A 16,933-nucleotide genomic window follows, 5' to 3' on the forward strand; every position below is an offset into this window, starting at 1 on the left:
TGGGCTGGGAGTCTACCATGGGAGAGACCCTCACAACCTCGCAGCCACATCCATGGAACCAATACAAGATGTGGCAAGGAAGCGCTGATGGCACCAGCTTGTATGGCAAAATCTTAGAAGCCATGGTTGACATAGACATTATTGGTCACATCAGGAGGGAAGGGATGCTTTGGGCAGGAGATCTCATTGGCTGTTGCCATCTCTTCGGTTTGTTTCTGTTCCAGTGCCAGAGCTGGGTTAACATCAGGTCCTGCAGAAAGACAGAAACAGAGGCCATACTCAGAAGGGGGCATGTAAGCAGCAGCATAGCCTGGAATGCAAGACTACAAAGCACAAGCCAAGCTTCTAACTTCATCTGTACCCCTCTGTTCTTGCTCTGCCTCACCAGTTGCCAGTTCAGCTGGCATGTATGCTGCCCCCTACTTTCTCAGGAGAAGCTCTGGGACCCAGTCTCTCTCCTTTTCTTACTGGCACACTTCTGTACTGCCATTTATAGCAACCTTTTTTAAGAGATGCTGTTGCTTACTCTCTACAATAAAGTCAGGGGCCAGGCATCAGTTGCTCACACCTGTAATCCTAGCTACTCAGGAGGCTGAGAGCTGAGGATCCTGGTTCAAAGGCAGCTAGGGCAGGAAGGCCCATGAGACTCCTATCTCTAACCACTAAAAATCCAGAAGTGGAACTGTGGCCTAAGTGATAGAGTACTAGCCTTGAGCAAAAAAAAAAAAAAAAAAAACTCAGGGACAGTATCCAGGCTTGAAAACACACACACACACACACACACACACACACACACACTAGTGATACTGAAACTGGATAGGCTACAACTCTGCAGACAAAGTTTGTGACCTGATATAGATGTCTCAGTTTCCTAATCTGTTATATTGACCTCAGGGTTGACACATATGTTGATGATACAAACTTAACCTTTGGCTAGTATTATATTACCAATACAGTCTAATGGGGGGAGGGGAAGAGTAAAGTTAGACTCGTCCCAGCTTGTCCGCCTGAGAGACACAACATCTTTGTTCTTGGGAGCTCAGTTTAAATCTTTGGAGAGAGATTTTCAACAAGAGGATTCAGGAGAGTGAACAACTGCACACACAGCTGGTTCAAGTTTAAATGGTAAAACTTTCTAGAGAGAATTAACAATACTCATAACAGACACAGATTCTCTCCAAAGAAATATTAAATGACAGCCAGGTGATAATGGCTCCTACTGGTAATCCTAGCTACTCAGAAAGATGAGACCTAAAGATCTTTTTTGTGGAGCTTGAACTCAGGGCCTGGGCACTGTCCCTGAGCCCTTTTTCGACCCTCTTTGAGCCACATCTCCACTTCCGGTCTTTTGGCATTCTACCATTTGAGCTACAGCTTCACTTCTGACTGTTTGGTGGTTAATTGGAGATAGGAGTCTCACAGATTTCCTGCCCGGGCTGGCTTTGAATCAAGATCTTCAGATCTTAGAAGTAGTGCTGTGGCTCAAAGTGGTAGAGCACTAGCCTAACAGCAATTCAGTGGGCCACTGACAGAATGTTTAAGATAAAAAATTAAAAAAAAAAAAGAGCAATGCGCCAGTGGCTCACGCCTGTAATCTAGCTACTCAGGAGGCTGAGATCTGAGGATCAAGGTTCAAAGCCTGCCCGGGCAGGAATGTCTGTGTGATTCTAATCTCTAATAAACCACTAGAAAACCAGAAGTAGCACTGTGGATTAAGCGGTAGAGTGCTCACCTTGAGCTGAAGAGCTGAGGGACAGTGCCCAGGCCCAGAGTTCAAACCCATGACTGATTTAAAAAAAAAAAAAAAAGATAAAAATATACTGGGCACCAACGGCTCATGCCTACAATCCTGGCAACTCAGGAAGCTGAGATCTGAGGATCATGGTTCAAAACCAGCCTAGGCAGGAAAGCCTGTGAGTCTCTTATCTTCAATTAACTTCCAAAAAACTAGAAGCAGAGATGTGGCTTAACTGGTAAAGCACCAGATTTGAGAAAATAAAAAGCCCAGGGACAGGGCCAAAGCCCCAAGACTAGCACAGGAAGGAAGGAAGGAAGGAAGGAAGGGAGGGAGGGAGGGAGGGAGGGAGTCTTTAAAATCAGGAGGTGTGGCCTTACTTTGGGCCCTGGGAGTTCTGACAACATTTGCTGGAGGCCATCATGTACTCCTGAATTTCCCTGGAATGTGTGTTGTCATCAGCACAGTCACCACAGCCTAGCAGGTACAGGCCTGGCTACTCACCCAGGTAACTCAGTACAACCGGCAGAAAGACCAGTCCATGCACCATGCCCAGCAGGGTTATCAATAAATTGAGCCGGAAGAAGAAGATCTGGATGAGCTGGGCATCAGCAAGGCCCAGGACAAGAATACCTGGCAGGTTGGTCATGGCCACTCCAGCAAATACCTGGGGGGAGAGAGGAGTCACAGCTAATTGTCAAATGGGACACAAAATGTTAGTTGGGGCATAGGGTGGCTGACCCCACTCCACTCACCGCACTGCCCATAAAGACGGTAGCTTCTTCAGCCCTCTCCAGCCGAGTAGGCTTCGTGCTAACAGCAAAGGAGCGGGTGATGTGGGACACAAACTCCACAGACATGCCCACCGCCTACAGGCAGAGAAGGAGCTTCAGCTGAGAAAGCAGAAGGCAGAAGTAGGACAGGTGTCCAGATTCTAAACAGAACTGGGAGTATCCTATGAGGCTGGACCCCAACCATTCTTCCAAGGGCCAGCAGGTGCTCATGTGTAAGAAGTTACCGTGACCAGGTTGATGAGGGACACAGCATTGTAGGTGATGCCCCATATGGCCATCAAGCCCATGGTGTCCACAAGGATCATGATGATGGAGATGAGGTTGAGGATACCAGAGCACATGTCCAGGCCGAGCAGGAGGTAGCAGACTATGAAGGTCGGGATGAAACAGAGGGCAAGCGTGAAGATGCCCTCAGGGAGAACTGTCAGGTATTGCTGGTAGAATACATTGGAAATCCTGCCAAAGAGCAGATGTGGTCACAGAATAGGCCTCATGAGCCCCTCTGATGGGCAGGAAACCCCATTTCAGAAGGACAACATTGCTTGGAGCTAGTGGCTCATGCCTGTAATTCTAGCTACTCAGGAGGCAAAGATCTGAGGATTGAGCTTCAAAGACAGTCTGGGCAAGGAAGTCTGTGAGACTCTTATTTTTGATTAACTATGAAAAAGCTCAAAGTGGAGCTGTGGCTCAAATGGTAGCATGCCAGCCTTGAGCAAAAAAGCTATGGGACAATGCCCAGGCCCTGAGTTCAGTGTCCAGTACCAGAACAAAAAAAAAGAAGAAGAAGAAGAAGGGGAAGAGGAGGAGTAGAAGAAAGAGGAAGATGAGAAGAAAGAAGAAAAAGATAAGGAGGTAAAGGAAGAGGAGGAAGAAGAGGAGGAGGAGGAAGAGGAGAAAGGAGGAAGGTAGAGAGGAACCTAAGGTTCAGAGTCTTAAGTTAGGGTTCTGGCCAGTGTGAGAAAAGCACAGGCTCTAAGCTACTTGCCCCCAACCTGGTCCTTGTCCCTCACCATCCCTCAGAAGCCAACTGCCCTGACTTCCCACATCTAGCAATTACCTCCCCCACACCCTCTCTGGCCCAGCCCTCTAGGTCCTCACGTGTAGGGGAAGACCTCAAAGTCTGGGTCTGTTCCTGGCACCTTCCGCAAGTCAGCTGTAATGTTTTCTGCCAGCAGTCGAGCTGCCCGAAGAGCTTCTGTGAAATCCTGAGAATTCTTCAGTGGTTTGTGGTATCCCATGAACCTGGAGGCTAGATGGTCATGACACATGGGAGAGAACATATTGGATGTCAGGACATCCTCCAAGCACTCCAGGGACAGTAACATGGACATTTGACCAGGCTGGGTTCAGGTCTCTGCCACCATCATTTGAGATTGCTAGTAAACTTCGTGCAAGAGGCTTGCATTTTTGTTTGTACCATCCCCCAAACTCCAGCACAAATCCTTCTATATGGTTTCAAAACATGCACTGGATGTGTGTGCGTGTGTGTGCAGGCACTGGGGCTTGTACTCAGGAGCTTGCACTCTCTCTCACTTAGCTTTTTGCTCAAGGCCAGCTCTACCACCTGGGCCACACCTCCACTTCTAGCTTTTTGCTGGTTAATTGGAGACAAGATTCTCTCAGATTTTTTCTGTCCAGACTGGCTTCAAATAAGGATCCTCAAATCTCTGCCTATTGAGGAGGATTACAGGCATGACTAACATCGGATAATTGAAAAGTAACTTAATAACTTGCAAATTATAAGAAAAAATTAGAAAGGAAGACAAAAATGAAAACAGTTGAATTGTAACTTAGGACTCCCAGTCGCAGTACAATTAAGGTTATTATTGCCTACAGAGGGCATGTATCAGGAAAAGAAAGCAGACAGCTATGCACACATAGAAAAACCAAAGGCAGGGCTGGGAAGGTGGCTCAGTGGTAGAGCATTTGCCTTGCATGCCTGAGGCCCTGGGTTCGATTCCTCAGCACCACATAAGCAAAAAGAAAAAAGTCAGAAGTGGCACTGTGGCTCAAGTCTCAAGTGGTAGAGCACTAGCCTTGAGCTGAAGAGCTGAGGGACAGCACCCAGGCCCCACGACCGGACCCCCCCCCAAAAAAAAAGGAAAAAGAAAGGCAGAAGAGAATGATGTTGGACACACACAACCTTAAAATGGGAAGGTAGGTGCCTACAGAGCCTCCTACCAGGCTTCTGAACCACCTATAGATAGTTCATAACCTGATATTTACCCAGTCCAGAGATTTGAGTTCGTCAGGGGTCACATGAAGCCTAGGAATTTGCCTTCTCAGTAATTTCCAAATGATGCTGATGCTGCTCGACAAAAACTCTCACTCTGAGCAACGCTGCTGTAGACTAATATACTACATACTGGAAGAAACCAAGGCTAAAAATGGGCACAGAACTGCCCCAGACTATGGAGTGGAAGCCAGGTTCCATGTCTGCTTTCTCCATGGCAGGACCCATTCCTCTGTCCCTAACTGAAACACCCCCACCCATTCTGTCTATACTGGCTCTGTCTGGGGATCAGGGCTAGAGCAACATGGGCTGCTCTTCCAGGAAGGTAGGGACTCCGTGGAAGAGTTAGCTAGGAAGGCACAGCTAGTGTGCTGCAGTTGTATGTTGACAGTAATTAAAACCATGAATTGGGCTGGGAATGTGGCTTAGTGGTAGAGTGTTTGCCTAGCATGCATGAAGCCATGGGTTCAGTTCCTCAGTGCCACCACATAAACAGAAAAAGCCAGAAGTGATGCAGTGGCTCAAGTGTCAGAGTGCTAGCCTTGAGCAAAAGAAACTCGGACAGTACCCAGGCACTGAGTTCAAGCTCCAGGACAGGCAAAAAAAAAAGAATGAATTGTTGCAATGTAAAATGAAAACATCTGTTAAAAGTTTCCCTAGCCAGGCACTAGTGGCTCACGCCTGTAATCCTAGCTACTGAGGAAGCTGAGATCTGAAGATCATGGTTCAAAGCCAGCCTGGGCAGAAAAGTCCGTGAGACTCTTATCTCCAATAAAACTACTAGAAAACCGGAAGTGATGCTGTGGCTCAAGCGGTAGAGCACTAGTCTTGAGCTGAAGAGCACAGGGACAGCACCCAAGCCCAGAGTTCAAGCCCCACAACCAAAAAAAAAAAAAAAAGTTTCCCTGCTCAGGCCCATCTCTGCTCCAGGGCCACCACCCTGAATGTTGTAGTCAGGGTGAACTATGGCTAGCTCCCTCTGGCAGATACCATCTAGTTCTGCCACCTGCTGTATTCAGTGTCAGCCCACTGTGGGGCCTTTTCCCCATTAGTCTAAATGCACCTTATCTTGTTACTATTGACAAATGCCTGCACTCACTGACATCTGGGGTATGACTTATGCATGCTAAAAAAGGGGTTTAGCCAGTGGGGGAGGAAAGGCGGGGATCAAGTGACTCCTGAGTATGACATCAACTGAAAGAATGTCAGACATGTCACACAGACCTTGGGTTTGGGACAAGAGGAGGAATATGAAGTTGGGAAGTGGACCCCTGCCAACAGTGCCTGAAGAGTTAGAAGCTCCCTTTACAAAGGGAGGGAAGAGAGAAGATACAAGGTTAAAAATGTTGTTCCTGTCTGGTGATCGTAGCTTACACCTGTAATCCTAGCTACTCAGGAGTCTGAGATCCAAGGATCATGGTTCAAAGCCAGCCTAGGCAAGAAAGTCCATGAGACTCTGATCTCCAACTAACCACCAATAAGCCAGAAGTGGAACTGTGGCTCAAGTGGTAGAGCACTAGCTAGCCTTGAGAGGAAAAAAACTCAAAGATAGCTGGGCACCGGTGGCTCGTGCCTGTAATCCTAGCTACTCAGGAGGCTGAGATCTGAGGATCGTGGTTCAAAGCCAGCCCGGGCAGAAAAGTCCATGAGACTCTGATCTCCAATAAACCACTAGAAAACTGGAAGTGGCACTGTAGCTCAAGAGGTAGAGCACTCACCTTGAGCTGAAGAGCACAAGGATAGCGCCCAAGCCCAGAGTTCAAGCCCCACAACTGACCAAAAACAAACAAACAAACAAACAAAAAACCTCAAAGACAATGCCCAGATTCTGAGTTCAAACTCCATGACTAGCAAGGGTGCACTTGCATGCATGTGCACACACGTGTGCATACACACACACACACACACACACACACACACACAAGGCTATTTCTTAGGGTTTTATGGGACCTCTGAAGCAGCCAACTTGAACCATTTCTCCCTCCCCAAGTTAGGCTATGCTTACCTAGAACCTGGCCATCTGGGCCCAAATTCACAGAGGTACTGTACGCTGCCAGGCCGCTGTAGGTAGGAGGACAGAGTTGAGGCTTCATGAGGGCAAGTCCTCCACCCATCTATCCCCCCACAGCACCTCCTGGACCACTTCTGCCCCTCTATCCACCACCTCCAGGATCCACAGGTTCACCCTCCCCAATGAACCTACCCCTTGGGACATTTGATGTTCGGTGGGTCACTCAGGAACCAAGGAAGATATTTGTGGAACTGCTCCACCGTGGGCCGTATAGGACCCAGCGTGAAGCTCATGCAATTCTTTATGCAGTTCCAAGAGTCTGTGGAGAGAGGTGGTCTCTGGGAAATGGCACCCCAGGCAGGGAGGGCCCTACTCTGACCTTCACCTGTCTGCTCCCATCTAAGGCTTCTAATGGATCTGAATTGGTCAAAGCTGTGTGTAGCACTGGGGCTTGAACTCAGGGCCTCTTGCTCTTGCTTGACTATTTGGCTCAAGGCTGGTACTCTACTACTTGAGCCACAGCTCCACTTCCAGCTTTCAGCTAGTTAATTGGAGCTAAGAATCTTACAGCTTTGGACATTAATCCTCAGTTATCAGCCTTCTGAGTAACTAGGATTGAAAGTGTGAGCCACCAGTAACCAGCTTCATGTGTCATCTTTAACTTTGGGAGATAGTCCCCTCTTAGTTATATAAAGCCCTTCACCTATGGCACAGGTGCCTAGATACAAGAAACACAAGCTCTCCCATCACCTACAAACAACTCATGGCCACTCGTAACTCCGCCACCTTCTCCCCACGCTAATGTGTCCTGAGAGCATACTCAGGGCAGAAGACTCCAGGGCCGAAGATCACCTAGATGGGGCCTCTTTTGCCCTGAGGCTGAGCCTGTACCCCTACCCACATGGACCCTGTGGGAAGGGAAGTGGTTGAGAGAGCCCAACAAGTCCTTTCCTTTCTCTTGCCTCAGTTTCCCCAAGCTATAATGGACAATGAGTCCCCTGAAGCCCCACACTCACTATCAGTTGAGGGGCAGAATTCATCCTTATTGGGGCCAGAGAGATAAAGGCGGCAGCAGGAGGATGGGGCCAGCCAGTCGATGAAGTCATCCAACCAGGAGGACACAGGGACAGCCAGGTAAGACCTGAGGCCAAGGAGGGAGGAGTAAAGAACAGGACAGTGAGCAAGTGGAGAGATGGGTCCTTCCCATGATTTGACCTCCACCCGGGGCCTCCCCAGGGATCTGGGCAGGAGGACAAGCAATGAGCAGGGGCTGGGCATAGCCAGCACTTACTGATCTGGGAATTCGCTGGCATACTGGATCTTCTGGGTTAAGGAAAAGTTGTTGCAGCCAGCACTGGAGCAGATGGCATTCATGCCTGCCTCACTGGAGAAGTTGTATCCTGATGTGGTGACGAAGTACACTGGAGGCCCCACTTCAAAGTAACGGTTCAAAGCAAGGAAGTAGTCAAGCAGGTAGGAGTCCTGGAGGGAGGAGGATCAGGGAGTGTCAGGCACACATGCACACCTCAAAGGACCCCTCCAGCTCACAGTCTGATGTAGACCCTGACGCACGCGCTTAGAAGTATGTGCAGAGGGACTTGCCAAGGAACACATGGACATAAACAGAAGTAAATGCTCAGAGAGGCTGGAGGCATGGCTTAGGTGGTAGAGCACCAGCCAGTGAGCAAGATCGTCAGATACAGAGTTTGAGTGCCAGTGTCAGACAAAAGAAAAAAGACATATGCTTGTCTGTCTCTTTTTATGTTTGTGTGTGTGCACACTGTGGATTGAACCTAGGGCCCTGTACTTACAAGGCAATACTCTACTACTGAGCTACACCTTGTGTCCTTGGATTTTTTTTTCCAGTCCTGGGGCTTAAACTCAGGGCCTGAGCACTGTCCCTCATCTTTTTAGCTCAAGGTTAGCACTCTACCACTTGAGCTATAGTGCCACTTCCAGCTGTTTCTGTTTATGTGGTACTGAGGAATGGAACCCAGGGCTTCATGCATGCTAGGCAAGTGCTCTACCACCAAGCCACATTTCCAGCCCCCTGCCCTTGGATTTTTGTTGGTGGTGGTGGTGGTTGTGGGGCTTGAACTCTGGGTCTGGGTGCTGTCCCTCAGCTCTTCAGCTCAAGGTGAACACTTTACCACTTGAGCTTTTTTCTGCTTATGTGGTACTGAGGAATCAAACCCAGGGCCTCATGCATGCAAGGCAAACAGACAAACTGGCACCAGTGGCTTTACACCATAATCCTAAACAACTCAGGAGACAGATCTGAGGATCACAATTCAAAGTCAGCCCACATAGACAAATCTTCAAAACTCTATCTCCAATTAACCAGGAAAAAGCCAGAAGTAGAGGTATTATACAAGTGGTAGAGCACCCTTGAGAAAAAAACAAAACTAAGCAAGAGGTTGGGAATGTGGCTTACGCCTGTAATCCTAGTTATTCAGGATCATGGTTCAAAGCCAGCCCAGGCAGGAAAGTCCATGAGACTCTTTTTTTTTTGGTCGGCCATGGGGCTTGAACTCTGGGCCTGGGCGCTGTCCCTCAGCTCTTCAGCTCAAGGCGAGCGCTCTACCACTTGAGCTACAGTGCCACTTCCGGTTTTCTGGTGGTTTGTTGGAGATAGGAGTCTCACAGTCTCTCCTGCCCGGGCTGGCTTTGAACTGTGATCCTCAGATCTCAGCCTCCTGAGTAGCTAGGATTACGGGCGTGAGCCACCAGCGCCCGGCTGTTTTTTTTTGTCCGTGAAACTCTTATCTCCAATAAACCACTAGAAAATTGGAAGTGGCACTGTGGCTCAAGTTGTAGCATGCTTGCCTTGAGCTGAAGAACTGAGGGATAGTGCCCAGGCCCAGAGTTCAAGCCCCACAACTGAGAAAAAGAAAAGAAAAAAGAAAGGGAGACAGGCACAGAAGCTTACACCTGCACTCTCAGCTACTCCAGAGACAGACATCAAGATGGTTCAAGGCCACGCAAAAAAAAAATTCATAAGACTCCATCTCAACCAATAAAACTGGGCATGGTGTTGTGTGCCTGTTTTCCCAGCTACACAAGAAGTGTAAATGGTTGAATAAAGATAGACATATAGATCAATGAAACAGAATAAAAAGTCCAGGAATCAATCTTCACACATACAGTCAAAGGATTTTGACAAGGGCATTTTTTAGCCCAGTCAACAGAGAAAACAGATTTGTAATAAATGATGCTGGGAAACTTGGATGTCCACAAGCAAAGGAATTAAGTTGGGATCCTTACCTAGCACCATATGCAAAAGTTAACTCAAGACAAATCAAAGAACTAAATGTAAGATTTATAAAAATCTATAAAACTCTTAGGAGAAAGCTGGCTTTCAACTGTGATCCTCAGATCTTAGCCTTCTGACTAGCTAGATTATAGGCATGAGCCACTCGTGCTCAGGCTAAAAATAAATATTTTTATTGTTATTATTTGACATCATTTCTATTTGCAATGGAAGAATTTAATCTAGCACTTGAACAGAGATGCAAGGATTTGAGCTAACACTGATGAACACAATTGGCTGTGTTGAGCTTATACAGAGATAATATATCTATATAATATGTCTTTAATTCTATGTCTGTATATTATACTATATATTAAAATTCTTTGCAGAGTTGTTTAAGGTTAATCTTTTGTATATATTTTATTCTCCAGATCTTCAAGCCTAACTTCAAATAAGATATGACTGTTCTTTTAAAATTATGAGTTATAAATATAACATTTAGGGGGCTGGGAAGGTGGCTCAGTAGTAGAGCACTTGCCTTGCATGCATGAGGCCCTGGGTTAGATTCCTCAGCACCACATAAGCAAAAAGGAAAAAGCCAGAAGTGGCGCTGTGGCTCAAGTGGTAGAGTGCTAGCCTTGAGCTGAAGAGCTGAGGGACAGCACCCAGGCCCAGAGTTCAAGGTCCCACGACCGGACCCAAAAATAAACAAACAAACAAATAAATAAATATAACATTTAAATTTGAAAATAGAAACTCTTAGGAGAAATGAGAACACTTCATGGCACTGAATTTGACAATTCTTTCTTGGATATGACACAGATAACAAAAGAAATGAACAGGACTTTATAAATATTCTTAAATTGTACACATGAAAGAACATGAGAACACATGAGAATAGAAAAGCAAACCACAAAAGAGAGAAAATGTTTTTCTGGGGCTGGGAAGGTGGCTCAAGTGGTAGAGTGCTAGCCTTGAGCTGAAGAGCTGAGGGACAGCACCCAGGCCCAGAGTTCAGGCCCCACGACTGGACCCTCCAAAAAAAAAAAAAGAAAAGAAAAAGAAAATGTTTTTCTGTCATGTATCTGACAAGCAATTGATTTCCAGAATATTTGGATAATTCTTTTTTTGTATATATTTTATTGTAAAAATACTGAACAGAGGGGTTACAGTTACATGAGTAAGGCAATGGGTACATTTCCTATGGAGCGTTGCTACCTCCTCCTTTGTTTTTCCCCTAATATTTGGAGAATTCTTAAAACTCAACAACAAAAACAAAATGACCTCATTCAAAAGTGGGCAAAGAATTTAAATACATTTGTTTTTCAAAGAAGATAGACAAATAGCCAAAAGCACATGAAAAGATACTCAACGTTATGAATTATTAGGGGAAATCAAATCAAAACCACAGCAAAGCCAGGCACACCTTTAATCCCAGCACTGGAGAGGCTGAGGCAGGAAGATCATGAGCTCTGGGCCAACTTGGGCAACATAGTGACCCTAACTCCAAAAAAAAAGCAACAACCATTATAAAAACCCAATGAGACAGATTCTATTTCATTCCCACTAGGATAATGAGAAAGAAGAGGAGGGAAAAGGAGGATGGGAAGGAAGAAGAAAAAAGAGAAAGAAAATCACAACCCGGTGCCAGTGACTCACACCTGTAATCCTAGCTACTCAGGAGGCTGAGATCTGAGGTTCCAGGTTCAAAGCCAGCCTGGGAAGGAAAGTCTTCAATTAACCACCAGAAAACCAGAAGTGACACTGTGGCTCAAGTGTTAGAGTGCTTGCCTTAAGCTGAAGAGCTCAGGGACAGTGCCCAGCCCCACAACCAACAAAAAAAAAGAAAAAAAAAGAAAATCACAAGTGTTGGTGAGGATTTCACATATTGAGCTGGCAACTAAACTGTTGCCAGCATGGCCAGCATGGCCAGCCATCATGTAGCCAGCTCTCCAGACACAGGCCATCCCTTCTACTGTGGCCTGAAGCTGGCTATCAGCTCTGGCACTTTCAGATACAGATGAGATTTCTCTACCTTAGTCTGCTGGGTTTTCTGAGGTGCTAACTCTGCACAATTGCTGAGCACTTGCTGAGTGTGGCCGCCCTTCCCAAATCTAAGAGAACCAATGGCAGAAAGACACCAGGCTCACCTTGGGCAGGGCCAGCTCCTGGTCTAACCCCACACTTATGTGACACATGAAGTAGAGACTTGCTCCAAACAAGGCCAGAAACAGCACCATCTGAAGAGGAAAGCAGTGCATGAGAACTTTTCCATCAAGAGCCTCCATTTCCCCCCAATTTGCACCCACTGGAGGATCATGGAAAATTTCCTGGAGGTGGAAGATTTCAAGTTCCAGCCCTGCTTATCAACACCTGGGCCTAGGCAATCCATCCATCTTCCACCCCGCTCTCTCCTAGTTCCCCTGCCCTATGGTCACCTGAGGGTGACCCCTAATCCCACTCACCACGACAGGGCGGGTGAACCGATGCAGCAGGAAGGGAGCATATTTCTTGCGGAAGAAGCGAAGCAGGAACCCCTCACTCTTTTGCTCAGATGGAGGCAGACGCCGAGATGCAAGGCAGCAACAGCAGTCAGAACGGGATGCCTGGTGGCCAGGGGAGATGGTGCCTCAGAATCACTGTTCTGGAGACTGCCACTTATAGAGAGGAAGGTGTCACCCTCACTGCATTTTGGGGATACCCAGTGTGCTGCTCTCTCTGTTTTTATGTTCTACCCTAATTTATTATCTGAATTTTATATCATCACAGAGCCACCAATTCAACTTCTGTCAACACCTTATTTCTAGCTGGAGTCGGTGGCTCACAGCTATAATCCTAGATACTCAGGAGGCTGAGATCTGAGGATCGCAGTTCATAGCCAGCCTAGGCAAGAAAGTCTGTGAGGTGCTTATCTATAGATGTGGCTCAAGTGATAGAGTGCCAGCTTTGAGCAAAAAAGCTAAGGGACAGCATCCAGGACCTGAGTTCAAGTACTGGCATAAACCAACAAGTCAATAAACCTCATTTCTATTTTCTTTTGCAACCTGTGTGCTTTAGAAGGTTTGACCTTATTTCCAAAAATGATCAAAAGTTATCTTTCCTTGGGAAATGGAGGATTACATGGCCCCAAATATTCCCTCCCAGTACAATACCCCATCTCCCACCCCCATCTCTGAGTCATATCTGTAACCGTGAGGCCCAATCTATATCCCAGCCGAGGTCAGGACCCAGACAGAGCAAGTCCCTTGGTCATAGTCCACTTGTTCCCACCTCCTGCCTCTTGCTGTCCAGGGAGAACAGAGCCACAAAGGCAGTCATCTGCAGAAGGAAGTCAAAAATGATGGCCAGGCCGGAGGTCAGGGCAAAGGTCCGCACAGCTGGCATGGGAGTCAGAGCTCCTATGGGGGGAGACAGCTGTCAGGGCACCCTGGCATCATGGGCAGGGTGAACACCTATACAGACCACGTGCAGAGAGAAGGGGGAAATGGAGTCTGCCAGTCTCCACTGTCCTCTGAGAATTTCTGATTTCCCTTGGACTAATCCAGCAAGGCAGCATCTGAGTGGGGTAGGGCTTACCCAGGAAGAAGCAGATGGCCTCGGAGAGGCTGCATAGCAGCATACTGGGGGCCACACTGCCCAGGGCTCGGCCAATGTGGGCCTCTCGCTGCTCCCCAGGCTTTCGCGGCAGCCTCTGTGAGGGAACAAGAAGTAGAGGATACAAGTGGTGTGCCATGGGCATTATCCCCTGAAGACCAGAAATGTTGGCAAGTGCTCAGAGTTGTGGCCAACCCTGAGAAAATGCTTGACCTTCTAGAGACAGAAACTGACTCTACTAACACTCACAAGCTCACTTTTTACTTCTGAGCAGAAGCGCCTGGTTCATTCAGGAGGTTGATTGTATGCTTGTTCCCAGCATACCTAAATGGACTCTGATTTGTGCTTGCCATGAGACACCACACCATAGTGTAAAGACAGGAGGTGGTTCAAATGCGCCAACACAGAAAGCATCCCCCAGCATCTGCCTCTGCCCATGAACTTCCTCTCTGCATCCTGATATAGGCAAGATGAATGCATTTATGTCAACACATGCTATTTTCTACCAGAATGGCTCTGAGTGCCCATGTACAAATGACTCTTCAAGAATACCCAGAAAAACATGTTTTGTTGGGGGAGGAGGAGCAAAAGAGGGGACAGACAAATGGAGGGAGGAAGGGTGAGCAAGTGCAGTCATTATATTTAATGTACATTATATAAAACTTTGAACTAAGCTGGGTGCTGGGGGCTCATGCCTATAATCCTAGCTACTCAGGAAGCTGAGATCTGAGGTTTGCAGTTCCAAGCTAGCCCAGGCAGGAAAGTCCATGAGATTCTTAACTCCAGTTAGCCACCAGAAACAGAAGTGGCACTGTGGCTCAAAGTGGTAGAGTGCTAACCTTGAGTGAAAAAGCTTAGGGACAGTGCCCAGGCCCTTAGTTCAAGCCCCATAACTAACCAAAACAACAACAACAACAATACTTTGAACTACATAAATTGAGGGTATGGGTGGGATTGAGAAAGATAGGGGAGAACAACAGAAGAAATAACATTGATCAAAAGACATTAAACTCATAATCTGACTGGATGAATCAAAATCCCTTTGAACAACTACTTAAAATTTAAAAAAGAAAAGCCAGATACAGGTGGCTATCAGGAGGCTCAGATCTGAGGACCTCAATTTGAAGCCAGCCCAGGCAAGAAAGTCTGAGAGACTCTTATCTCCAATCAATCACAAAAAAAGCCAGAAGTGGTGCTGTGGCTCAAGTGGTAGAGCCCTAGCTTTGAGCAAAAGGAGCCCAGGGACTATGCCCAGGCCCAGAGTTCAAGCCCACAACTGGTTAAAAAAAAAAAAAAAGACAGAGAAAAAATGCCCAACAAATGGATGTGGGGCTCTGTTTGGGTTTTTTTTTTTAACTGTATTTTTTTGTCTTTTCTTTTTTGGTACTGGGGATCGAACCCAGGACGTTGCGCTTGCTAGGCAAGCGCTTGGATGTGGGGCTCTGTCTGGAGAGGATTATTGAAGTTACAGATGGACAGATGGAGGTTAGGGTAGATAACTTCTTTTTTATTTTTTTTTTGGTCGGTCTTGGGGCTTGAACTCTGGGCTTGGACACTGTCCTTGTGCTCTTCAGCTCAAGGTGAGCACTCTATCTCTTCAGCCACAGGGCCACTTCCCATTTCCTAATGCTTTATTGGAGATAAGAGTCTCTCAGACTTTCCTGCCCGGGCTGGCTTTGAACTGTGATCCTCAGATCTCAGCCTCTTGAGTAACTAGGATTACCGGTGTGAGCCACCAGCGCCGGGCTGATAACTTCTCTTTCTTAGGGCAGGAACACAAAGGTGCAATGCCTGTGTGCCTCTGATGGTTTAAAATATTCATTGACATGAACTCCAGGAAATGGAAACAAGACTTTTTTTTCTTTATTGTTGTTTTTGTTTTCTTTTCTTTTTGTCTTTCTTGGTCATTTAATTGTCTTTGGGAGAGTAAGGGGGCACAGAAATGGAGGGACAAAAGGTGAACAAACGCAGCTCGGCAGTGGTACTCACTAGAGACTATGTTGAAACTGATCTATACAACTTGGGGAGGGGGCTGGGAGAGAGTAAGGGAAGAGGTGACATTGTCCTAAGAAAAATATACTCTACCTGACTTATGTAACTATAACCCTTCTGTACATCACCTTTACAGTAACAATAAAAAAATTTTTTAAACTTTCTTACCTGGTACTGGAGGACAAAAATGAAGATGTTGTCAGCGCCCACAGCCAGCACCAGGAAAGGCACCACTTGCACGATGATCAGGGAAGAAGGTACTCCCACATAGGAGAAGAAGCCCATGGCAGCTACGACGGCTGCTATCACCACCATCACCCCACCCAGGCCCACCGTGGCCTTGGATTCCACCTGCAATGCATCTAGGTTCAGTCTCCTGGCCACCACTGCCCACTGCCCACACCCTCCCCACTCCCCAGGCTGGGCAGCCAACAGCAGGCAGCTGGCACCTGCAGATGTTCAGTGCCACCCATCCCAGTGAGGAGCTCACTGCACAGGCAGGGAGCTAGCTCATGTTTTGTTTCTTTTTTTGTGCCAGGCTGGGCACTATCCCTTGGCTTTTTCACTCAAGACTGGCACTCTATTACATGAGCCATATATCCACTTCTAGCTTTCTGTTGGTTAATTTGTGCCAGTGCCAGTGGCTCACACCTATAATCCTAGCTACTCAGGAGGCTGAGTTCTGAGGATTATGGTTTGAAATCAGCCAGGGCAAGAAAGTCTGAGACTCTTATCTCCAATTAACCACCAGAAAACTGAAAGTGGAGCTGTGGCTCAAGTGGTAGAGCGCCCTTCTTGAGCTGAAGAGCTAAGGGACAGTGCCCAGGCCCAGTGTTCAAGCCCCACAACCAAAAACAGAGTTTCACAAATCTTCCTGCCCAAACTGGCTTCAAAGCACATCCTCAAGTGTTGAACTTTCTGAGTAGCTAAGATTACAGGCAAGAGCCACCAGTCCCTAACAGCACAGTGTTTTAAATACTGTATTACTATGTATTTGGACAATCAGGATATGTTGGGGAGCAGAAAGAGCTGTTGATCTTTTAACACAGAAAGCATTCAAGAACTATTACCCTAGCTAAGTGTAGCTCATTCCTATAATCCTAGCTACTCGGGCAGCTGAGATCTGAGTATCATAGTTCAAAATCAGCCCAAGCAGTAAAGTCTGTGAGGCTCTTAACTCCAATTAACTCAACTCCAATTAACTATCAAAAAAATCCAGAAGTTGGGCTGGGAAGTTGGCTCAGTGGTAGAGCGCTTGCCTTGCATGCCTGAGGCCCTGGGTTCAATTCCTCAGCACCACATAAGCAAAAAGAAAAAAAAGCCG

At 47.0% G+C, this 16,933-nt stretch overlaps 1 protein-coding gene across 1 annotated transcript in view; it reads right to left on the reverse strand.

Annotated features, from left to right (window-relative positions):
• Positions 1 to 113: 113 nt before the first annotated feature.
• The window catches only part of Npc1l1 (NPC1-like 1), a 23,133-nt gene continuing 6,313 nt past the window's right edge, over positions 114 to 16,933 (reverse strand). Inside the window, exons 3-16 of the mRNA XM_013032936.1 lie at positions 15,778 to 16,051; positions 13,600 to 13,714; positions 13,294 to 13,421; positions 12,489 to 12,629; positions 12,174 to 12,263; positions 8,065 to 8,255; positions 7,790 to 7,914; positions 6,966 to 7,092; positions 6,768 to 6,823; positions 3,628 to 3,778; positions 2,754 to 2,985; positions 2,491 to 2,604; positions 2,240 to 2,402; positions 114 to 250 (exon numbers count right to left, since the gene is read on the reverse strand). Of these exons, the coding sequence (XP_012888390.1) occupies positions 114 to 250; positions 2,240 to 2,402; positions 2,491 to 2,604; positions 2,754 to 2,985; positions 3,628 to 3,778; positions 6,768 to 6,823; positions 6,966 to 7,092; positions 7,790 to 7,914; positions 8,065 to 8,255; positions 12,174 to 12,263; positions 12,489 to 12,629; positions 13,294 to 13,421; positions 13,600 to 13,714; positions 15,778 to 16,051 (2,044 nt within the window). The remainder of the gene's footprint in view (positions 251 to 2,239; positions 2,403 to 2,490; positions 2,605 to 2,753; positions 2,986 to 3,627; positions 3,779 to 6,767; positions 6,824 to 6,965; positions 7,093 to 7,789; positions 7,915 to 8,064; positions 8,256 to 12,173; positions 12,264 to 12,488; positions 12,630 to 13,293; positions 13,422 to 13,599; positions 13,715 to 15,777; positions 16,052 to 16,933) is intronic.

This window comes from Dipodomys ordii, unplaced genomic scaffold (genome assembly GCF_000151885.1).
Source record: "Dipodomys ordii isolate 6190 unplaced genomic scaffold, Dord_2.0 Scaffold160, whole genome shotgun sequence".
Classification (NCBI taxonomy): Eukaryota; Metazoa; Chordata; class Mammalia; order Rodentia; family Heteromyidae; genus Dipodomys; species Dipodomys ordii.